Below are 25,755 nucleotides of genomic sequence, written 5' to 3'. Positions count from 1 at the left end.
CAAACTGATGGTTACCAGAGGGGAGTAGGGTAGGAGGAGGGGAGAAGTAGGTGATGGGGATTAAGGAGTGTATTTGTAATGATGAACACAGTGTGTTATATGGAATTGTTAAATTACTATATTGTACACCTGAAACTAACACTGTTAGTTTCAATCAGTTATGTGAACTGAAATTAAAATAAAATTTAAAAAATGAATCAAATAAAAATGATTTACTCAAAGAGATTATAACTAAGGTGGTATAGAAATGAAATTATTTGAATCAAGCAGTTAATTTATTTTGTGTCTTACTCTAACAAATCTGATAAATTGTAAAGAGTCACTTTTCCATCTTTAATCTTCAGACTATTTTTTTTTTAAGATTTTATTTATTTATTTGTCAGAGAGAGAGAGAGCACAGGCAGACAGAATTGAAGGCAGAGGCAGAGGGAGAAGCAGGCTCCCTGCGGAGCAAGGAGCCCGATGTGGGACTCGATCCCAGGACGCTGGGATCATGACCTGAGCCGAAGGCAGCTGCTTAACCAACTGAGCCACCCAGGCGTCCCCAGACTATTTTTTTAGGTACTTTGAATTAGTTTGCTTCAGTCTTCCTGATGAAGTATTCTCATCTACATTTAGTTTAAAATACCATGTCCTTTAAGAACAAAATTAATTTAGTTACCTAATCTGTGTTTATTTATTGTTAATTTACAAATCTTCTAAACAAAATTTAAGAGAAATTTTTATGAAGAAAAGAGTTGAAAGAAGATTATAGATCATATACAAAAATTAATATTCACATTTAAGATAAAATAGGTTTGATTAAAGGTCAAGATTAAGGAAGATGTTATCTAAGAATACAGAAAAAAGGAGAGAAAATGAAGAATTTTATAGAAATCGGAATCATAGACAAGTGACCACTCAAACATGAAAAGATTACAAATGCAGAAATAAGGACTACTACATGGAGACTGGAGGGTATTATTTAAATAGTCATAATGTCTTTGTGAATTTTTTAAAAATTGTTTTAGGTGTGAATTTGTTTAAAGACAGTTATATGTCCCCACAACATAAAGAAGATTTTTTCACCAGTGACATCACACCACAGAAAGTCTCAACAAACAGGATCAGTTTTTCATCTTTTGACAATCAAGGTAAAAGATATAGCAATGTAAAATAGTACCTAATTATCTAGAATACTTTCTGTAGTACGCTTTTTCATTTTACTTTTTATGAAATATTTTAAGCTTTCAGAAAATATGTAACACTAATATAAAATATATAAGATTCTAATGGTTTCCATTCTGTGCTATTATAATCTCATTCCATTTTTATAATCTGTTACAATCTCATTCCATTTTTTCTCAGTTCTTATGTATGCCATCATAAGCCATACATAATGTATTTCCTGAAATACTTGATTGTGCCCTCTTTTTTATTTTTTTTTTATTGTGGAAAAATTACCTCTTGTATTCTCCCCAATTTCCTGCATTATTCTTATAGGTCAGTTAATTTTACAAAAATGTGTACACCAAAATACACACACACACAACACACACACACCACACACACACACCCCTATTTTCAGGAATCTGCAAGTTAAATGTTTTACTTCTTTTGGTTTCCTGAGCATATTTTTATGTCATTTCAGCAATACTTTTTAAAATACATTCTTTTTAATCTAGCATGTTAGTTAGAAAGTTCATCTGATGTAGCTAGTCTTCTGTACCACCTGCTTTCAAAATTATATTCAATTTTTAATACCAGGATATGCCAAAATATTTTCATTCAAATAATTTAGTCTTGATACTCTCATGAAAGCATGATGAAGGATAAAACACAAATTTGACAGTATAGGGCCATTACCTTAACATATATTAAGGATTTCATCTTTAATGGACTTAGAATCCTCCCCAGCTTTTACTTATATTTGACAAACGTGAAAGACTAGCTTGGAATTATGGCTTCTGAAATAAATCCTGTCAACAGCATTTTATTTTCCTCAATTACAGTCTCTTACTAAGCCTCTCAGTGTATGGTTTCAGTTTAATCTTAGCCAATGATTAAATAATATGAGGCTTATAATTATTTGTTTTAATGGAAGTGTTCTGCAATAGCACGTTACTTTAAATCAATAGGGTTTGTAAAAAAATTGATAAACAATTAAATTGGTGAGGGGGGGGAAACAGTGGTTTATGTATAGAGCTCTAATTATCAAAGGAATCTTTATAAATGCATCCTTCTAAATGTACAGTATAAGTCAAATACGGAAATGAATATTCTGGTTCAACTATGACAGGATTTGGATAAGGAAAATTAAGGAAGATACTGAGAATAAAATACTCTGTGCTTACAGACAAAAACTGTGTATGCCACCGTCCATATCAGGTAAAAAATAGTGAGGGCTTTGCTGCTAATTATTCTAATTTACCTCGGAAGAGGAAGAAGAGCTTTTTGTACATTTACATTTGCAATACTAAAAATACTACTGCATCAAAATGCTACAAAGAAGAACCTTTCTCAATGAGAAGGGAGAAAGATTTCTAAAAAGGACTTTGACATAATTGGATATATCAGAGAAATAAAAGTAGTAAGTGACATTTCCTATAAAATACTTGGCAAGAAGAAGATTACAGTGATGACATCAATATTGTAGGAGTTTTGTGTGGGTTTTTGTTTTGTTTTGTTTTGCTTTTACCATCTACCCCCTGTGAAAAGAGAACCAATTTGATGATTATCCACATATGGGAGAGGCTTTGTTGAAATCCAGGAGTCCAGCAGAGAAGTCCTAACACACTGTTGGAACAACAACAAAATCTGAGATTAGATATAGGATAGAGGGTAAAAGGAGCAGTTTTGACTTTACCTACACCACTCCTTCTTCAGGCAGCATACTTCAGTGCAAAGAGAGCCCTTTTCATCCCAAGATATCTCCTGTGGGAAAAAGTGGGTATGTGAGTGAGTACCCAGCATGTGAGTGAGTACTGCCAAAAAGACCTATTTTTCTCTTATCTCATCCAGAGAACTGAGTCATAAGTCACATGACCTAGCGTTCAAAGAGTGGCTGAGATAACAGCCACCAAGGTTCAGAACTGAATGTGTAGAAGAGAAGTAACAGCTAACTGTGTCAAAGGACTCTGGAGGCCCACACATCAGCTGCTGAAAACACTTCACCTGTGGATTCCCGCAACCTGGTCCACAGCACCTCCAACACTCCATGTGTCTCACCCCCATAAAATCCACCTTGTGGCTGGCTTCCTCTGCATGCTCCCAACAGCAATAAGAGTGAACTTAGACAGATAGTAAACACCCCCAGAAAATTGACCTGGAAGAAACCATAAACTTGAGCACTCAGCACTGCCATAAGGAAAGCAAAAAGGAGGCTCTCAGCAACCAACCTGTCTTGGCAGCACAGAAAGAAGGCTTAAGAATCTACCATCAAAACAAACAAACAAAAAGCACAAAGTGTAGAGCAGGCATACCCATTGAATGGTCTGAAAAAACATCAGAATTCCTAGCAGGGCTGAAAGAAGAGATTTCCCTCTGGAAACCAGTCAGTAAACCTGGAGGAGGTGACTACTTTTTAAAATGCAATGAAAACAGAGAGAACGTCAAGGAACATAAAAAAATCAAGTAAACATTAAACCATGCAAGAAATACATTATTTTCCAATAGCCCCAAAGAATTGGAGATTTGCAATTTAACTGATAAAGAATTCAAAATAGCTGTTTTAAAGAAGCTCACTGAGCTACAAGAAAACACAAAAGTCAGATCAACAGAAGCAAGAAAAGAATACACAAAATGAGAAGTATAACAGAAGGATAGAGATCATAAAGCAGAATCAAACAAACTCCAGAGTTGATAGCCAATCCAGCAGGAGAAAATATTTGTAAAGTAGAAGACAGTATTCAAATTATACAAAGAAGAGAAAATAAAAAATTAATGAAGACTATATGAACTATGGAACACCAATAATCTAACTAATATGTGAATGATTGGAATCACAGAAGAAGAAAAGGGCAGAGCTTATGTAAAGAAATAATGCGTGAGAATTTCCCAAATCTGGGGAGATATTTGAATATCCAAGTTCAAAAGCTAAGAAATCACTGCAAAGTTTCAATCTACAATAATATTTGCCAATACATAATATAATAAAACTGTATAAAATCAAATACGAAGACAGAATTTTAAAAGCAGCAAGAGGAAAATATTTATCTCATATGTGGGAATCCTCTCAAGCATTAGAAGCAATCTCTGCAAATACACTGCAGTCCAAAAAACAGTGGGATGATAGATTCAAGTGTTGAAAGAAACTCCCTAAAATGAATACTTTACCAGGCAAAGTTGTCCACCAGAAATGAAGGCGCAGTAAGACTCAAAAAGAAATAGAGGCTAAGTGAGTTCATCACCACTGAAACTGCCTTATAAGAAATCCTGGAAGTTCTTCAAGCTGAAATGAAAGGACACTAATTGTCGTGTGATATTTAAGCATACAGCACACTAGTAAAGACAATATATTTATATAGTTAAATTCAGCATACTCTTATACTGCAGTACGATAACATATTAACTACCATAAAGATTAAAGGAGAAAAGTATTAAAAATAACTACAGCTACAGTAATTTGTTAATGAATATGCAAAACAAACAAAGGTAAATTATGGCATCAGAAATATAAAAGGTGGGAGGAGGAGTGGCACACCAAAATTGTAACATAGGTCATTCCTGACCATAGTCCCCCAAACAAGAAGAAAAACTGAAATCTATTCATGGACAGACACCCTTGGGAAAAATCTTAGAACATTAGGATAAGCTGAAGCACCCCCCTCTCCACATCACAGAGACCAGACAGACTGCATTAGAGAGGTAGGAGAAGTGGCTATACACTGACCCTATTGCCCCTCTCCCATGCCCATTGGAGTGCCACACTGTGAGATTTCCCCTGAGCCCCCAAGGTCTTCAGTTGGAAAAAAAGAACCTAGGTGGGACATCTGGCTCCTCTAGCATTGTGTCTCATCTCTTGGGAGCCCCCACTTGGTCTCATACCATGGGGGCTGTGGAGTAATCCATGGGACTTGACCATGGGGAATCTATTACAGGGAAGGAAGGAAGTGCTTGCAAAAACCAACACTCAGACCTTGACAGACTGAGTTCCTACCAGCAGTACGAAAATGTAGTAGTCCCAACCAGCAGGTTTTGCTTATCTGCAGAGGACAAGATGTGGGCATAATCTCACCAGGAAATGTGGTGAGATTCAGGTCTGTATGATTTGGGTTTTGAAAAAAAGAGTCTTGCTAGCCCTGGAGCTTGGTCTACTACTGCTCAGATGGCGGAGTTGAGTCAGCATTGTTCACTATTGAGTATATCTCCTTGCACTAAATTACCAAGAAAAACTGGTAGAACACCTGGAAGCTGTGTGGCCCAACACAAATTGAGTAGATTACAGCAGATGGGGCTGATTATTTGCAGAGGAAAGACAGTGGTATTATTTGGCCAGATTATGGGGACCAAGTTAATTAGAGTCAAGATCACAAAGAGCCTTGATGGACTTGGAGTCCGCTTCCCTATTTTTCTCAGGCAAAGGAACTAAATTGTAGCCATACCAACTGCTGTACCAACCGGAAAGCCTGATTGGGAGCATCAGGGAGGCTGCTTGAGGCTAGCCTGCCCATTCTGCCTTGGCAGGGAGCTCATTCACATAGTCTCACCCACTGCTGAGTACAGCTCCTGGCCCAGCCTAACCAGAAAGCCTAAACAGAGTAGTTAGAGGCTCTATAGCCCCGAAACACTTGAACAGAGAATACAACAGGCAGAACTGGTCTTTGGCAGAGCAAAACCAGTGGCCCTATTTGGCCAGGGAAATGGGCACAGGATTGCCACCTCTGAAGCCAGTTCTCCTGCTCCACTCAGATAGGAAGACTAATTCTTTGCTAAAAACTCAACCAAAAAAAATGTTAGATCAATGAATTCAATAAAGTTGCAGGATGCAAAATTAACATGCAAAAATCCATAGCGCTTCTATATACTAACAACAAATTATCTGAAAAAGGAATAAAGAAAATAATTCCATTTACAATAGAATCAAGAAAATTAAATACTTAGGAATAAGTTTAACCCAGGAGGTGAAATGTACCTATACTAAAAACTATAAAAATTAATGAAAGAAATTGAAAAAGAAAAAAATAAGTGGCAAAATTATCCTATGTTCATGAATTGGAAGAATTAATATTGTCAAAATGTCCATAATACCCAAAGCCATCTATAGAGTCAATGCAATTCCTATCAAGATTCCAATGGCTTTTTTTTTTTTTACAGAATTGGAAAAAAAACCCTTAAATTTATATAGAATCATAAATACCTTAATAGTCAAAGCAATTCTGAAAAAGAACATAGCTGGAGACATCACACTTTCTTATTTTAAGCTGTATTATAAAGATATAGTAATCAAAACAGTTGGTACTGGCATAAAAACAGACACACACACCAAATGAACAGAACTGAGATCCAAAAAATAAACACACTCATCCATGGTTAGCTAATACTCAAGGACACATGTAGGGTCAAAGTGAAGGAATGGATAAGTATGCCATACAAGTGGAAACAAAATTAGACAAATCAGACAAAATAGACTTAAGCTCAGAAGTGTAACAAGAGACCAAAAAAGGGAGTTATATATTATTAAGAGTACAAATTCATTAGGAGGATGTAATAATCATGAATTTTATGCACCCAATATCAGACACCTAAGTGTAAGAAGCAAATACTAACAGATATGAAGGGAGAAATAGACAACAATACAGTAATAGTAGGAGAATTCAGCACCTCATTTTCAACATCATCCAGGCATAGATCATCCAGACAGAAAATCAATGAGGAAACATTGACCTTGAACAATACTTTAGACCAAATGGATCTAACAGACATATCAAACACTCCATACAACAGAAACACAATACACATTCTCTTTCCTTCCCAAATTCACACACAGCATTTTCCAGGAAAGATCATATGACAGGTAATAAAACAAGTTTTAGTATATCTAAGAAGATTAAAATCTTACCAAGTATTTTTTCTAACTAAAGTAGTATGAAATTAGAAATCAATAAATGGATGAAAACAGGAAAATTCACAGATATATGTAAATTAAACAGCACACTCCTAGACAACCAATAGGTCAAAGAATAAATAAAATGTAAAATAAAAAAAAAATAACTTGGGATAAATGAAAATAGAAACACAATACACCAAAACTTAAGGATGATGCAAAAGCAATTCTAAGAGGCAAGTTTATAGAGATAAACATCTACGTGACAAAAAAAGAAAGCTATCAAGTGAACAACTTTTCATCACAAGGAAGTGTAAAAGAAGAAAAAACTAAGCCCAAAGTTAGCACAAATAAGGAAATAGTAAAGAACAGAATAGAAATAAAAACCAAAAAAATAATAAAAAGATCAATGATGATAAGAAGTGGTTTTTTTAAGGAGTTAAAGAAGTACTCTTTATTTTTATTTTATTTTATTTTTTCAGTGTTCCAAGATTTTTTGTAAAAAAGTAAATAAAATTGACAAAACTTGGGCTAAGACAAAGTGGAAAAAAGAAAGAATCAAAAGTCAGAAATGAAAGGGTAGACATTACAAATGATACTAGAGAGACTCAAAGATTATGAGATACAGGGAGCAATTGTAAACTAAAAAATTGGATAACCTAGAAGAAATGGAAAAATTCCTAGAAACATATCATCTACAAAGACTTAATTGTAAAGAAATATAAAATCTGAACAGACCAATAATGATAAGGAGATTGAATCATTTGCCAAAAACCACCCATCAAAGAAAAATTCAGACCTAGAGACTTGAGTACCTCACTTTCACTTTTGATGATTTCACTAGTCAATTCTACCAAAAATGTAAAGAATAATTAATGCCAATCCTTCTCAAATGCTTCCCAAAAATTAAACAGAAAAGAATTCTCTCAAACTCATTTTATAATGTTAACATTACCCTGATACCAAAACCAGTTAAGGACACTAAAGAAAAGAAAACTAAAAGCCTAGATAATAAATAATATCCATGATGACAATTGACACAAAAATCCTCAACAAAATTCCAGCAAAACAAACTCAACAGAACATTAAAATGGTAATATTCTGTGACCAATTGAGATTTATCTGTGAGTTGCTAAGGTGGATCTACATATGTAAGTCATTATATATATAACACCACATTAACAAAATGATGTAAAAATCACATGATCATCTCAATAGATAAGAAAAGGCATTTGAAAAAGTTTACCATCTTATAAAAACTTGCAATAAATTTGATATAGAAGGAACATATCTCAACAAAATAAAGGTCATACATGACAAGTCTATAAGCAAAAGACTTAAAGATTTTCATCTAAGATCAGGATAAAGGTGCCCATTCTCATCATTCCTATTCAATTTAGTACTGGAAATCTTAGAGAAATTAAGCAAGAAAAAGAAACGCATCCAAATTGAAAAAGAAAAAGTGAAGTTTGCAAATGATGTGATATTATATGGAGAAAATCCCAAGGATTCTACCACAAAACTTTTAGGACTACTAAATGAAAGCAGTAAAGTCAAAGGATGCAAAATCAACATACAGAAATCAGTTGCATTCCTATACACTAACAATAAAATATCTGAAATAGAAATAAGGACAATTGTCTCAGTCACAATGACATCAAAACAATAGAGTACTTAGGGAATACATTTTAAAAAGGTTAAAATCTAAGCACTAAAAACGGTAACATTTTGATGAAAGAAATTGAAGAATCTTAAATGAATGATATCCTAGGTTTATAGACTGGAAGTTAATGTTTTTAAAATGTTGATACTATCCAAAGCCATCTATAGATTCAATGCAATCCCTATCAATATTTTAATGAAAATTTTCTGAAAATAGAAAAAAAAATCTTAAGTTTGTTGGAAACACAAAAGACCCTGAATAGTCAAAGCAATCCTGAGAGAGAACAAAGTTAGAGGCATTACATACACTTCCTGTTTTCAAACTATATTGCAAGGCTATAATAATCAAAACAGAATAGTACTGACATAAAAACAGAACATATACCAATAAAACAGAATCAAGAGCTTGGATAAATCTTCATATATAGACAATTAATAATTTATAAGGGAAACAAGAATATTTAATGTGAAACAATGGTCTCTTCCATAAATGATGTTGGAAAATTGGGTAGCAATCTGTAATAAAACTGAACCCATATCTTCTATGATTAATAAAAACTAATTTAAAATAGATTAAAAACTTATGTGAGATCTGAAACCTCAATACTCCAAGAAGAAAACAGGGGGGAAAAAACTCTTTAATATTGATCTTGGCAGTAATATTTTGGACATTGTATCAAAAGCACAAGCAACAAAATAAAAAACAGGTGGGACACCAAAATAAAAAGTTTCTGCTCAGCAAAAGAAACCATCAACAAAGTGAAAGGGCAACCTATGGAATGGGAAAAAGTACTTGTAAACCATCTATCTCATAATAAGTTAATATCAAATAAGGAACTCATACAACTCAGTAGGAAAAAAGAGAGAGAGAGAGAGAGAGAGAGAGAAGGAAGAGGGGGAAGGGAAGAAGAGGGAAGAAGAGGAGAAAACCCAAAACTAAAACAATGCTATTATAAATGGAGAGGATGTAAATAGACATTTTTCAAAGAAGACATACAAATAGCCAATGGAAAGGTGCTTGACATCACTAATTAAGGAAATACAGATCAAAACTACAATGAGAGGGGGGAAACAATATGGCGGGGAAGTAGGAGGAGGCACCGTTTCAATCTGTACCCTAAAGTGAGCTGATTACCTACCAAAGAACTCCAATCACCCATGAAATCAGCCTGAAATCAGAATTATATACGTCTGGATCTCTACGGGGGCAGAAGACACCAGTGGGCAGGTAAAGCAGAGTGGGAACGTCGGACTGATATCGGAAGATAAACAAAATGGGGAGGGAGCCACCAGAGGCGACCAACTGGAAAGTAATACCCCTAATACACGAGAGTGCCCTGCCTCTGGGGACCAGCATTAACTTGGAGTCTGGTTGAAAGCACTCAGAAAGAGCAAAGGATTGCGGGGAGGGGGGGAAATGTGGGAATCAGAGCAGTTAGGGACAGGGGCTTAAGTCCCTGGACCCAGGACAGCCTCCCCTGGCCCTGAGCCAGAGAGAGTGTAGAGGAGAAACCAGGTCTTGGACCCTGAGCCACCAGCGCATGGGAGAATGTGTGGGGTCCGGCTCCCATGAGGGGCTGGGAGCCTTGCCAGACAGCAGAACACTGTGCCATGCTATCAGAGCCTGAGACGCCCGGGGCCCACACGCTCCCTTGAGAGAGGTGAGGGCAGGCACCAGCCTGGCACTCTTACTATCAGAGCCTGAGACACGTGCGCCCCACACTCTCCCCTGGGAGAGGTGTGCACAGGCGCCAGCCAGGAGCTCTTGGACCTGGAAAGACCAGGCACTCCCAGCCCGGGCCAGCGGGAAAATCTCAGTGTGCTATCGCTGCTTGGAACATCTCTGGTGGTCTGGAGCTGCCCAGACAGCCACTGCTGCCGTGGTTTTGGATACAAGCAGGAAATCCTGCATCCCCAGGGACCGTGACTCGGAACCTGCTCTGCCAGTGGCCAAGGGGGAATTTATGTGCTCTCCAGCACCCACAGGGGAGCAGACTGAGGCTTCTCTCTGAGAGGGAGGTCGGGGTGCAGTTTGCTTTCCTCTAAACTTCCAAAAACCATCAAAAGATGTCAAGGCAAGAGAAAACAGATGAACAAACATAAAAACCTCCAGAGAAAAAAAGCCTGAAAAAACCGGTCTCCTCAGAGCCCACCCCCTTGGCGGGGGGGACTTAACTCAGGGAACATCATTGACTGAAAACCCATGTGGCAGGCCCCTCCCCCAGAAAACCAACAAGAAAAGGAAAAAAAAGAGACAACAAGGGAACAACCACCACTACTTCAAAGATACAACTTTTATTTTTAATTCATTACCACTATTCTGGTTCATTTTTTTATATAGATAATTTTTTAACCTATTTACCATCACAGTGAGATGTCCAGTATGTCAAATTCCATAATAACCTTCTAACCTGAACTTTTTGATACATACACTGTGTTTTTCCTTTGCTTTTCTATTTTTAAAAAGTTTTTAAATTTTAGTTTAGTTTAGTCTAGTTTATTCTTTCTTAATTTTTATTTTCTAATATTCATATAGCGTTAAACTTCAAGATAACCCCCTTTCCCCAATCAATGCTGCCCTTTTAGGTAAACCAATTTTGAATCTCCCTTTAACTTAGGAAAGTTGAGTCCTTTAACAAAGATATCAAGATACATCCAGGAAGAATCAAAATAACCTTCCTCACCCACACTGAGAACTTATAACCACTCTCCCATCTTTTTCTTCCACCAGTGTTTCTGTGTATTTGTGTTTGTCCTGATAGAACTTGGGGTTCTTTTTGACGAGGCTCTTCTTTTTTTGCTTATATATATATTTTTTTCTCTTGTTGTATACTTTTATCAGTCTTCTTGTTTGTCTGTTTTTGTTTGTATTCTTCATAAATCTTACCTTAGGGCCCATTTGGGCTGAGCCTTCTCTTTTATCTTCCCTTTTCAATCTCTCTCTCTCTCTCTTCTTTTCTTTTTCTTTTCTTTTTTTCTCTCATTTGGGTGGGGAATCCTGATTGCTGAGAAACATTCCAGGATGCACCTTGACTGCACCACAGTTGATACATCCAGCTACATCCATTCAGCCATCTCTCACCAAAATGACTAGGAGTAGGAATGCCCAACAGAAGAAAAATACAGAGGATGGGCCTTCTACAACAGAGCTAATAGCTATCAACAGAGACAATAAATCAGAAATGGAATTCAGGCTAACAGTTATCCAGGCAACAGGTTGGAGAAAGCCATGGATGACCAAACGGAATTGATTAGGGCAGAACTGAAAGCCACCAGGGATGATGTTCATAATACTCTCAATGGGTTCCAATCTAATCTAAATTCTCTCAAAGCGAGGGTAACTGAGATAGAAGATAGAATTAGTGATCTGGAGGACAAACAGAGAGAAAGGATCAGGAGGAAGCCTGGAACAAACAGCTTAGAAGCCATGAAAACAGAATCAGGGAAATAAATGATGCCATGAAACATTCCAATGTCAGAATTATTGGAATCCCTGAAGGGGAGGAGAAAGAAAGAAGTCTAGAAGATTAGTGGAAAAAGTTGTTCCTGAAAATTTTCCCAATCTCACGAATGGAACCAGGGTTCATGTACTAGAGGCATAAGGCTTTCCCCCCAAGATTATAGATTCTCAAAAGTCCTCAAGACACCTAATAGTAAGAATGAAGAATTATAATTGTAGGCAGACCCTCTTGAAAGCAGCTAGGACAAAGAAGCTCCTTACGTACAGAGGAAAGCCCATCAGAATAACATCAGATCTGTTCACAGAGACCTGGCAAGCCAGAAAGGGCTGGCAAGATATATTCAGGGCACTTAATGAGAAGAACATGCAGCCAAGAATACTTTATCCAGCAAGTCTGACATTCAAAATGGATGGAGAGATAAAGAGTTTCCAAGACCGGCAAGGCTTAAAAGACTATGCAACCACCAAGCCGACACTGCAGGAAACATTAAGGGGTGTTCTATAGAAGAGAAAAAATCTTAAAAATATCATTGAACAGAAATATAGAGACAATCTACAGAAAGAAAGATTTCAAAGGTAACATGATGTCAATAAAAACGTAACTATCAATAATCACTCTCAATATGAATGGCCTAAATGCACCCATAAAATGACACAGGGTTGAAGATTGGATAAAACGACAGGACCTATCCATATGTTGTCTACAAGAGACCCATTTTGAACCTAAAGATACACCTAGACTAAAATTGAAGGGATGGAGAAGCATCTTTCATGCCAATGGGCCCCAAAAGTAGGCCGGGGTAGCAATTCTCATATCAGATAAATTAGATTTTAAACTAAAGACTATAGTCAGAGATACAGAAGGACACTACATAATTAAAGGGATTATCCACCAAGATGATCTAACAATTGTAAATATCTATGCCCCCAATATGGGAGCAGCCAATTACATAAGAAAACTATTAATCAAGATAAAGAGTCATATTGATATGAATACATTAATAGTAGGAGATCTTAACATGCCTCTCTCAGTAATAGATCATCGAAGCAGAAAATCAATAAAGAATGACACATTGGACCAGATGGACCCATAGATATATACAGAACATTCCACCCTAAAACAACAGAATACTCATTCTTCTCAACTGCACCTGGAACCTTCTCCAGAATAGACCACATACTGGGTCACAAATCAGGGCTCAACTGATACCAAAAGACTGACATTATTCCCTGCATATTATCAGATCACAGTGCTTTGAAACTGGAGCTCAATCACAAGGAAAAGTTTGGAAGGAACCCAAACACCTGGAAGCTAAAGACCACCTTGCTTAAGAATGTTTGGATCAACCAGGAGATCAAAGAAGAACTTAAACAATTCATGGAAACCAATGAGGAAGACACTTTGGTCCAAAACCTATGGGATACAGCAAAAGCGGTTCTTTTTTTTTTTTTTTTTAAGATTTTATTTATTTATTTGACAGAGAGAGAGCACAAGTAGACAGAGAGACAGGCAGAGAGAGAGAGAGAGGAAAGCAGGCTCTCCACTCAGCAGAGAGCCCGATGCGGGACTCGATCCCAGGACCCTGAGATCATGACCTGAGCCGAAGGCAGCGGCTTAACCCACTGAGCCACCCAGGCGCCCCAGCAAAAGCGGTTCTAAGGGGGAAATACATAGCCATCCAAGCCTCCCTCAAAAAAAATTGAAAAATCCAGAATACACCAGCTGTCTCTACACCTTAAAGAACTGGAGACAACAAATCAAACCAACTCCACACATAAGAAGGAAAATAATCAAGATGAGAGCAGAGATCAATGAGGTAGAAACCAGAGATACAGTAGAACATATCAATGAAACTAGAAGCCGGTTCTTTGAAAGAATCAATAAGATTGATAAACCATGGGCCACACTAATCCAAAAGAAAAGAGAAAGTCCAAATTAATAAAATTATGAATGAAAAGGGAGAGATCACAACTAACACCAAGGAAGTAGAAACAATCATCAGAAATTATTACCAACAGTTATATGCCAATAAGCTAAGCAACCTAGATGAAATGGATGCATTCCTGGAAAACTATAAACTACCAAAATTGAACCAGGAAGAAATTGACAACCTGAATAGACCGATATCTAGTAACAAGATTGAAGCAATGATCAAAAACCTCCCAAAAAACAAGAGCCCAGGACCTGACGGATTCCCTGGGGAATTCTAACAAACTTTCAAAGAAGAAATAACACCTATTCTCCTGAAGCTGTTTCAAAAAGTTGAAGCAGAAGGAAAACTTCCAGACTCTTTTTATGAAGCCAGCATTACCCTGATCCCCAAACCAGGCCAAGACCATACCAAAAAGGAGAATTTCAGACAAATATCACTGATGAATATGGATGCTAAGATTCTCAACAAGATCCTCGCAAATAGGATCCAACAGCACATTAAAAAGATTATCCACCACGACCAGGTGGGATTCATCCCTGGGTTACAAGGATGGTTCAGCATTTGCAAATCAATCAATGTGACAGAACAAATCAATAAGAAAAGAGAGAAAGACCACATAGTTCTCTCAATTGATGCAGAAAAAGCATTTGACAAAACCCAGCATCTGTTCCTGATTAAAACGCTTCAAGGTATAGGGATAGAGAGAAAACTCCTGAACTTCATAAAATATATCTATGAAATCTATCTATCTATGAAAGACCCACAGCAAATATCATCCTCCTTGGGAAAAAGCTTGCAGCCTTCCCATTGAGATCAGGAACACTCTCACTACTCTTGTTCAACATAGTATTAGAAGTCCTAGCAACAGCAATCAGACAACAAAGAGAAATTAAAGGTATCCAAATTGGCAATGAATAAGTCAAACTGTCTCTCTTCGCAGATGACATGATTCTTTATATGGAAAACCCAAAAGACTCCACCCCCCAAACCTCTAGAACTCATACAGCAATTCAGTAACATGGCAGGATACAAAGTCAATGTACAGAAATCAGTGGCTTTCTTATACACTAACAATGAAAATACAGAAAGGGAAATTAGAGAACCGATTCCATTTACTATAGCACCAAGAACCATAAGATACCTGGGAATAAACCTAACCAAAGAGGTAAAGGATCTGTACTAAAGAACTACAGAACACTCATGAAAGAAATTGAAGAAGACACAAAAAGATGGAAGACCATTCCATGCTCTTGGATCGGAAGAATAAACATTGTTAAAATGTCTATACTGCCTAGAGCAATCTATACTTTTAATGCCATTCCGATCAAAATTCCACTGGTATTGTTCAAAGAGCTGGAGCAAATAATCCTAAAATTTGTATGGAATCAGAAGAGACCCCGAAATGCTAAGGAAATATTGAAAAATAAAAACAAAACTGGCAACATCATGTTACTTGACTTCAAGCTTTACTACAAAGCTGTGATCACCAAGACAGCATGGTACTGGCATACAAACAGACACAAAGACCAGGAGAATAGAGTAGAGAGCCCAGATATGGACCCTTAGCTCTATGGTCAAATAATCTTCGACAAAACAGGAAAAAATATACAGTGGAAAAAAGACAGTCTCTTCAATAAATGGTGCTGGGAAAACTGGACAGCTATATGTGGAAGAATGAAACTCGACCATTCTCTTACACTGTATACAAAGATAAACTCAAAATGGATAAAAGACCTTGACATGAGACAGGAATCCATCAGAATCCTAGAGGAGAACATAGGCAGTAACCTCTTCGATATCAGCCAGAGCAACTTCTTTCAAGATATGTCTCCAAAAGCAAAGGAAACAAAAGTGAAAATGACCTTTTGGGACTTCATCAAAATCAAAAGCTTCTGCACAGCAAAGGAAACAGTCAACAAAACAAAGAGGCAACCCATGGAATGGGAGAAGATATTTGCAAATGACAGTACAGACAAAAGGTTGATATCCAGGATCTATAAAGAACTTCTCAAACTCAACACACACAAAACAGATAATCATATCAAAAAATGGGCAGAAGATATGAACAGACACTTCTCCAATGAAGACATACAAATGGCTATCAGACACATGAAAAAATGTTCATCATCACTAGCCATCAGGGAGATTCAAATTAAAACCACATTGAGATACTACCTTACAGTTAGAATGGCCAAAATTAGTAAGACAGGGAACAACATGTGTTGGAGAGGATGTGGAGAAAGGGGAACCCTCTTCCACTATTGGTGGGAATGCAAGTTGGAGCAGCCACTTTGGAGAACGGTGTGGAGATTCTTCAAGAAATTAAAAATAGAGCTTCCTTATGACCCTGCAATTGCACTACTGGGTATCTACCCCAAAGATACAGATGTAGTGAAAAGAAGGGCCATCTGTACTCCAATGTTTATAGCAGCAATGGCCATGGTCGCCAAAAAGAAAGAACCAAGATGCCCTTCAACGGATGAATGGATAAGGAAGATGTGGTCCATATACACCATGAAGTATTATGCTTCCATCAGAAAGGATGAATACCCAACTTTTGTATCAACATGGACAGGACTGGAAGAGATTATACTGAGTGAAATCAGTCAAGCAGAGAGAGTCAGTTATCATATGGTTTCACTTATTTGTGGAGCATAACAAATAACATGGAGGACATGGGGAGATGAAGACGAGAAGGTAGTTGAGGGAAATTGGAAGGGGAGGTGAACCATGAGAAACTATGGACTCTGAAAAACAACCTGAAGGCTTTGAAGGCGTGGGGGGTGGGAGGTTGGCGGAACCAGGTGGTGGGTAAGAGGGAGGGCATATATTGCATGGAGCACTGGGTGTGGTGCAAAAACAATGAATACTGTTACGCTGAAAAGAAAAAAAAAAGAATCATCTAAACAATTATATTTAACAACAACAACAACAAAAAGCTACAATGAGATAACATCCACACCTGTTAGAATGCTTATCATCAAGAAGACAAGTGATAACCAATATTAGTGAGGATGTGGGGAAAGGGCAACCCTTGTAAATTGTTGGTGGGATTGTAAAGCTAGTGCAACTATTATGGAAAACAACATAGATGTTCTTTCAAAAATTAGAAAGAGAACTACCATGTGATCCAGCAATCCCACTTCTGGGTATATATTCAAAAGAAATTAAATTACTCTTTCAAAGTGATACATGGACTTCTGTGTTCATTACAGCATTACTTACAATAGCCAAGACATGCGAACTATCTAAATGCCCACAGACAGATAAATATATAGAGAAATATATAGAGAGAAAAATTGCTAACTTTTCTTACCATCTACCTAAAAAGAAAACAAGAGAAGCCTTTTGGGGGTGATGTGTATGCTTATTGATTGTGGTGATGGTATTGCAGGCATATGCCTATGTCTACACTTATCAAAATATATATGCATTAAATATGTGCAGTTTTTGCATAGTAAGTATACTCACTAAGCTAAAGAAAGAAGATGCTATCAATGAACACAGAATAAAGACAAGGAAGAGAAAATGATCAAACAGTTTATACAAATTAGAGCAGTAAGCAAGTGGCCACTCAATAAAATGTGGTAAGAAAACATTACAAACATATAAATAAAGACTAGTAGTACATGGTGTTTGGAGAGTAGTGTATGAATATTCAGGATCTCTATCTAATTTCTAAACATTTTCATTTTAGGAATGAATTTGTTTAAAAACAAAAATATGTTTTCAAACCAACAAGATTTAGTTCCGAAGAACATCTCAATGAGTAAATTCCCAACAAAAGTGATCAATTTATCACCCTTTGACAGTCAAGGTAAAGAAAAAAAAGAAAAAAAATATATATATATATAATATGTGTGTGTGTGTATGTGTGTGTATGTATAGTGGTTGTTTGGTATGACTTTTCATTTTACTCATTTTACATCTTTTTATTTAGAAATATTTTGGGTGAATCCTTGCAAACCTGAAAATTAAACGGCTTTAATTGGTACCTTTACTAGTAGTATAATATTTCACAGTACTTTGGGAGAAAATCCCAGGATTTTATAATGTTAAAAGATATTTCTAGATTGCTTTCCTAAAATGACATTAAAATTCACATGTTCTCTAGCAACTGTGGAGGAAAAAATACTTTTCTCTGCCTAACCATCAACTATACAGGTGGGTGTTTTGTTTGATTAATTTATGTCCATCTGTGTTATTGAATCATTAATTTTTTTAAATTTTTTCCATATTTGTTAGTGTTCTTTTACTGCATAACTACCCCCCAAACTATTTAACTTAAAATAGTAATGCAGGATTTAGAGTTCATGATTTGGGAGTTAGGAATGTAGACTGATTTTGGCTGGCTAACATATGTATCTTTGGTCACCTTGTGGTCAATGGCTTCACTCACATGTCTGGCAATTGGCTAGCTGTTGTTTGGGACAATGGGGTATATATTTGGGGATCATCAAGAGAGAAAAAGCTCACTAGTTGTCTGAAAAAAGAACAAAAGTGTAAAAACTCATTAACTAAGTATAAAGTTGTTAACTGGGTAGCAAAGTGTAAAAGAATTCTGAGATAACATGAAGGAATGTTACGAAGAAGTTGCCACTTCTAAGGCTGATAAAGACTCTGAGTAGAATATGCGGCTTGGCGGGTGCTAGTATCTCTGATTTTTCAGAAGGGTCTCAGACATACTTATGAAGAGGGGACATTGCTAGTGTCTCAGTTGGTGAGGTTTAAATAAAACTGGTTTTGCAAATCTTGCGAAAACTACAGACCATTTATGTCATGGAAAGAACTTCCACTCCTAGGATAAAGAGACATTTCTGGGATGATGTTCACAGAAACTGAAAAGAGACATGAAGCTCTCAGGAAGCCCAATGGTAGCCAAATGGAGGAAGCAAATCCCTTGTTTCTCCTCCAAACTTGCAATCTCTCTCTAGAGTGCCTTATTTGCCTAACCCTAATTTGGAGTTACCTGGCAAAGCAAAAATGTGGTTATCAGAGTCCGGCATCCAATTTCACAAAGCAACTATGGAAGGATGGTTTGGGAGCTAAGAGAAAACAAACTTTTCAAGTGATACAAGAGGTGACTTGGCCCCTTGTCTTTCATCATCCAGCTGATTAGCTTAAGCATATCCATGTTGTAACCTCAGGTTCTAAGAGCAACATGTGAGCAAGCCCATCGTACAAGCCTTGTAGAAACATGTGAAGTTTCTGCTTGCATCTGTTTACTTTTGTTCCATTTACTAAAGTCGTATAGCCAAGACCAGAGTTGTATGTGAGGATAGGAACACCAGTGGTCAAGAATACATTGAGGCCATTATTGAAACCAATATACCGCCATGTTCCCTCTAGTTGCAAATATTCTTGATACCCCCCCAAGCAAAATGCATGTGCTTTTTCCTGAACCCCACAAATTCATGTTAAAATTTGTCATGAGGGCCAGAGATCACAATTTTGTGATCTATAATCATTTTCAGAGGAAGGTCCTATGATGTGACTTCCTGCACAATACACACACATACACACACAGAGAGAATACGGTAGCAATACAAGGATAGTCCCCACAGGACCCAGTCCCTTACAGAAAGGTGGCAGAAAAAAATCACAACAAACAGACTCACCTAGCAGTAAATTACGCATTACAGTTAGGTTGTCTTTTTCATCATTCAATTATATTTTAATTATACTATAATTTTCTCAATAAAAATATGCATGCAAAAAAGCAATGAACCAGGGGCGCCTGGGTGGCTCAGTGGTTTGGGCTGCTGCCTTCAGCTTGGGTCATGATCTCAGGGTCCTGGGATCGAGCCCCGCATCGGGCTCTCTGCTCCGCAGGAAGCCTGCTTCCCTCTTTCTCTCTCTCTCTGCCTGCCTCTCTGCCTACTTGTGATCTCTGTCTTTCAAATAAATAAATAAAATCTTTAAAAAAAAAAAAAAAAAAAGCAATGAACCAGGATGTTGGGAGATCCTAGGATGAAATACAGACAGACATAAGGAACTACTACAAATATATAACAACTGATTTCAGCATCACAATAGCATAAGATGTCCCTTGTTTTTCCCCCTTCCCCCATTCTAAACAACAAAAATCTGGCACCCATCCATGAATGAAAGTGCATTTGTAGAAGTTGTGGGATCTAGTATTACACACCGAGGGACCTGGAAAAACCTTGCCCACCTGTGTATCAGGTAATAGGCAGACAAACCTCCATCCTGGCTGTGGACTCTAGTAGCTCATGAATGGTTTCAACACTTCTTTGTCACAGTTAGGGACCCGGAGAACTCCGATTCGGGCAGTCACCCATAGACAAGAGGCAAGTCCAGGTTTCCAGATTAGAAGTTCCAGTACTTTGTTGAAGCAAAGAATGAGTTTGGATACATTGGATTGGATAAGAGGAACAATTTGACTTTGTGTGCATCACTTGTTCCCTAAGTGGTGCAGCAGGACCAAGTGAGACTTTCTCACTCCATGATGTCTCCCTTTGCAGGGAAAGAGGGAGTAAGAGTGAGTACCAGGCTTTCTTAGCTATGCAGTACACCACCAAAGCATCTAAAGTACTAAATTGTGGGATGAAAGTAGGAAAGAGCAGCAGATATGGTTCTCAGAGAGCATTAAAGGGATGTAGCTTCTGCTGTGCTTGGACTCCATCAGGAAGCCTACTCATGAGCTGCTGGGAAAGCCTCACTTGCAGAATCCAGCAACTGGCTTGTGGGCATCCCCAGCAACAGGCTTATCTCACATGCCTCCCCAACTCTGTAGCCAGCTCCCTGTGCATGCTCCTGAGAGTGGTAGGGACAGCAAGCTTTGGTGGACATCTAGGGAGCACTTGCAGAAAGCAAGCCAGGTTCTCTGGGCCAGAGAAAAACCATAACTTGAGCTGTGGTGCTACCTTAGAGAAAACAAAAGGGAAGGTATTTCATTTGGTCTGTTATGATGCAGGATCCGAGAAAATATACAGGCTTAAGAACTCTGCCACAAGATGGAGCAGTAGGTATTGAGCAGGTATATGCATTCAAGGTCCCAGAAAGCCTCAGGATTTCTAGCAGGGCTGATGAAAGGCAGGTCCTTCCTGAGGGCAGTTAGTAAAGACTGGAGGAGGTCACTGCTACTTTAAATGTAAGACAGCAACACAAATCTCCAAGGAACATGAAAAATCAGGAAAACAGGACACGACCCAAGGATTATAATAATCTTCTAGAACCAAACCCCAAAACACAGGGATCTAAAATTTACCCTATAAAGAATTCAAAATAACTTTTATTATAATACATGTAATATTAAAACTATACTATATATAATTATGTATTACTGTATATAAATAAATTATAATGTACATAATAGAACTTTATATATACAATGGAATACTATTCAGCTATAAAAAGAAGGAAATCCTAGTTATTTGCAACAGCATGGTATTTTATGGCGACTAATATAACACAGTTAAAAAAAAAAGACAAGGATGGTCCTAGGAGGAATTATGCTAAAGTGAAACAAGCCAAACAGAGAAAGACATATACAATATGATCTCACTTATATGTGCAATCTAAAAAAAAAGCTGAACTCATAGAAACAGAGAGTAGAATGGAGGTTACCAGAAGCTATGTGTTGGGAGAAATTGGGATATGTTGGTCAAAGAGTATGAATAGAAGAAGATAAATAAGTTCTGGGGATCTAATATACATCATGATGATTATAATTAACAATACTGTATTATATGCTTGAAAGTTAATAGAAGATTAAGTGTTAAATAGTCTCACTACAAAAAAGAGGAATTAGCTAATGCTGTGGTGGTAATTATTTTGCAATATGTAAGTGTGCAAACCAATACATTGTACACCTCAAACTTACATTATATATCAAATGCATCTCAATAAAGTCTAAGTAAAAAAATTAATGAGTGATATAACCTTATTGTGAGAGTTAGAGAAAAATGAGCATCTTGAAGTAATTGGAAAAGATTGCTTTGAGTGCATACTGTAAGGCTAAAGACACAAATGACTGCATAAACATTATACTCTAATTGGTAAATTTGTACCTCAGAGAGGTACAGATTATCAGTTTTTAAAAAAATACTTCAGTGGGGGCCTAAATTGCATATCAGAAAATTTGCGCCATCTTAATTACATACATGAGTCAAGGTATGAGTCAAGGATTTTAGTAAATTTACTTAGGTCCACAGTGACCATCTTAATTCACTTTTAGAGTATTTCACCATTCATGCAAGATCCCTAATGATACCCACTTCCAGTCCCAGGCAATCACTAATCTGCTTTTTGTTTCTTATTAATTTACTTTTTCTGGACATTTTACATGAATGGAATCATATAATACATGATGTTTGCTGTGTAGTTTCCTTCAGTAAGCATGGTTTTGAGGTTCACCCATATAGTAACATATGTCATATTTCATTCCTTTTTACTGCTGAATAATAGTCTCTTATATGGCTGTAGCCCATATTCTTTATCCGTTCATAGGTTGATGGATATTTGGGTTCATTTCACTTTTTGGCTATAAGGAACACTGCTCTGAATATTCCCATGTTGGTCTTTGTAAAGACATATATTTTCATTTCTCTTAGGTGGATACCCACTAAGAATAGAGTTGCTGTGTTGTATGGTAAACTCATGTTTATTTTTTTAATCACCAAACTGTTTTCTAAAGGGGCTGAGCCATTTTACCACATACCATGGGTATGAAGGCTTTTATTCCTTCCCATCCTTGCCATCACCTGGATAGTATCTGTCCTTTGGATTATAGACATTCTGTTGGATATGAAATGGCATTTCATTATGGTTTTTACTTACATTTCTCTGAAAAATGATTTTGGGCATCTTTTCATGTGTTTATTAGCCATTTGTGTATTTCTTTGGTGAAATGTCTTTAAAATTGCCCATTTGTAAAGTTTTGTTTTTTAAGTTCTAAAATTTTTAGAGTTCTTTATATATTCTGGATGTGATTTCTTATTGGAAACATGATTTGTGAATACTTTCTTTCAGTCTACAGCTTGTCATAACTTTCTTAATGGCAGTCAAAAGTTTTGAATTTTGATGAAGCCCAATATATTAATTTTTCTTTTATGGATCATGCTTTTAACTTGTATCTAAAAAGACATTGCCTATTAAATAATCACAAAATTTTCTATTTTTTTTCTAAGAGTTTTATAGTATCACTATTACATTTAGGTATGTAATTTATTTTGAGTTGGTTTTTGAGAAGTACAGTTCCAGGTTCATCTTTTTGCAAGTGTCTATCCAATTGCCAGAGCACTGTTTGTGAAAAGAGAATCCTGTTTCCATTTAATTGCCTTGGGAACTAGTTGAAAATCAATTAGCTATAATCATGAAAAGTTTACTACTGAAGTCTTAGTTCTGTTACTTAGACCTATTTTTCTATCACTGTGCTATTACCATATTGTTTTGATAACAAATTTAATAGTAAATTTTATAATTGAAAGATGAAGTCTCTGTAGTGTTATTCATTTGACTATACTGTCTTTTGCATTTCATATGAATTTTAGTTTCAGGTTGCTAATTTCTGAAAAAAAATGCTCCTAAAGTACCGATAGGGATTATATTGAACCTAAATTATATTTAAATTAATCTATATTAATTTATATTAAATTTATATTTAAATTATATTCAAATTAATACTAATTTGAAAAGAATTGCTATCTTAAAAATATGAATGTTCTAAGAGTTCTGACAGAGGAAACTCTTGAACTCACATATATCAATTATTAAGTTATCTACTAAAACTAATACAGTGGTATGTCATTATATTTCAAACAAATAAATAAGTTCTAATGAATGAACATTGAACTTATTCATTTATATCAGATTTAATTTCCCTTACTGTGTTTTATAACTCTCATTACAAGTCTTACCTCTCTGTTAAATTCACTACTATTTTATTCTTTGTTTTTAAAGATTTTATTTATTTATTTGTCAGAGAGAGAGAAAGTGAACAAGCAGGCAGAGTGGCAGACAGAGGCAGAGAGAGAAGCAGGCTTCCCACTGAGCAAGGAGCTCGATTTGGGACTCGATCCCAGGACCCTGGAATCATGACCTGAGGTGATGGCAGCAGCTTAACCAACTGAATCACCCAGGCATCCCTATTTTATTCTTTTTTGATGCTATTGAAAATAAAATTGTTTCCCTAACTTAGATTTGGGGTTATTCAATGCTCATATATAGAAATAAAATTGAATTTTCTATTACATACTCAGTAGTATGGTTTTAGGTAGTGTTTTTTTTTTTAATCAGCTAATGAAAGAAGAGCTTAGAAAATATGTTGTTATTTATAGTTACTGATATAATTACTTTTAAAATGTTTTTTTTTCTTCATGCAGATTTTGAGTTACTACCTGATGTCATTTTTGTACCAGCCTGAAATATTTTCCTTAGCATTTCTTTTAAGACACTTTTCCTAATATAACAATAGTCTTAGTTGGTTTTTATCTAGGAAGGTTTTTGTTTTATCTGTTATTATTTTTGAATAATAATTTTGCTGGGTATTAAATTCTTGGTTGTGAATTTTTGCTTTCAGCATTTTTAATATGTCATCCCACTGGCTTCTGGCCTTCATTGTTTGTGATAGAAAATCAGATGTCAATTTTTTTTAAAGATTTTGTTTATTTATTTGACAGAGAGAGAGAGATCACAAGTAGGCAGAGAGGCAGGTGGAGAAAGAGGGAGAAGCAGGCTCCCTGCCCAGCAGAGAACCCGATGTGGGGCTTGATCCCAGGTCCCTGAGATCATGACATGAGCCGAAGGCAGAGGCTTAACTCACTGAGCCCTCCAGGTGCCCCTCAGATGTTGATTTTAATAGCTTTATCAATTATAATTCACATACCATACAGTTCATTCATTTGCAGTGTATAATTCAGTGGTTTTTAGTACATTCAGAGTTATGCTTTCATCATCATGTTTTATTTTAGAATATTTTCGCTGTGTGAAAGAGAAATCATCACACTCCAAGCCATAATCTGCTAATCTAATTTCTGTCTCTATAAATTTCCATACACTGGACATTTCATAGAAATGGAATTTATAATAGGTAGTCTTGGTGAATTCTTTTACTTAGTTCTGATCTCTAAAACTATCCTTCTTAATGTGTATTTCTTTATTAGTGAAATTAATCATCTCAAAACATTTTTAGTTATTTCAGTTTTATTGGCAGCTAACTTACTGTGTATCAAAATCAGTTACAAATGTAATCCATCTTACGGCTAATGTATTTTCTAAATATTTCTAGAAGAACCTTATGAATACACTTCACCCCATGTGATTGAACCTCCAAAAGCAAATCATAGAACCTCTAAGGCTGGGTCAACCATTTATAAAGCCATCCAGCTTCCTTCATTGAATAAAGAACCTTCAGGTAATGTACAATGTGATTTTTTACATTAGTAAAGCTTTAATTGTGTGGAAATAACCAGATCATACTAGCCTTAGTCATATAACCAGTTTAGCTAAACATAAGTGAAAATAAACACTGATTAAGCTTACCTAACATGTATGCATTCTTAGTGAATGAGTAGTGTCCCTGGCATAGCTCTTCTTCCCTGCCACCAATAAATTGGAGCTCCGTGTTTTTTCACAACCTTCCTTCCTTCCTTTTTTTCCCCCTAAATATTTATTTATTTGAGAGAGAAAAAGAGAATACACATTGAGCAGGG

General features: G+C 36.4%; 1 protein-coding gene across 1 annotated transcript in view; it reads left to right on the top strand.

Moving 5' to 3' along the window:
• LOC116594225 (coiled-coil domain-containing protein 7-like) overlaps positions 1-25,755 on the top strand; it is a 247,483-nt gene that overhangs the window by 205,785 nt on the left and 15,943 nt on the right. The window contains 3 exon segments of the mRNA XM_032349334.1: positions 1,011-1,133; positions 17,778-17,897; positions 25,332-25,457. Coding sequence (XP_032205225.1) covers positions 1,011-1,133; positions 17,778-17,897; positions 25,332-25,457 — 369 coding nt within the window.

Source organism: Mustela erminea, chromosome 6, assembly GCF_009829155.1.
Source record: "Mustela erminea isolate mMusErm1 chromosome 6, mMusErm1.Pri, whole genome shotgun sequence".
NCBI lineage: Eukaryota > Metazoa > Chordata > Mammalia > Carnivora > Mustelidae > Mustela > Mustela erminea.
The sequence above is the reverse complement of the archived record's forward strand: the minus strand, read 5'-3'. Positions and strand labels throughout refer to the sequence as shown.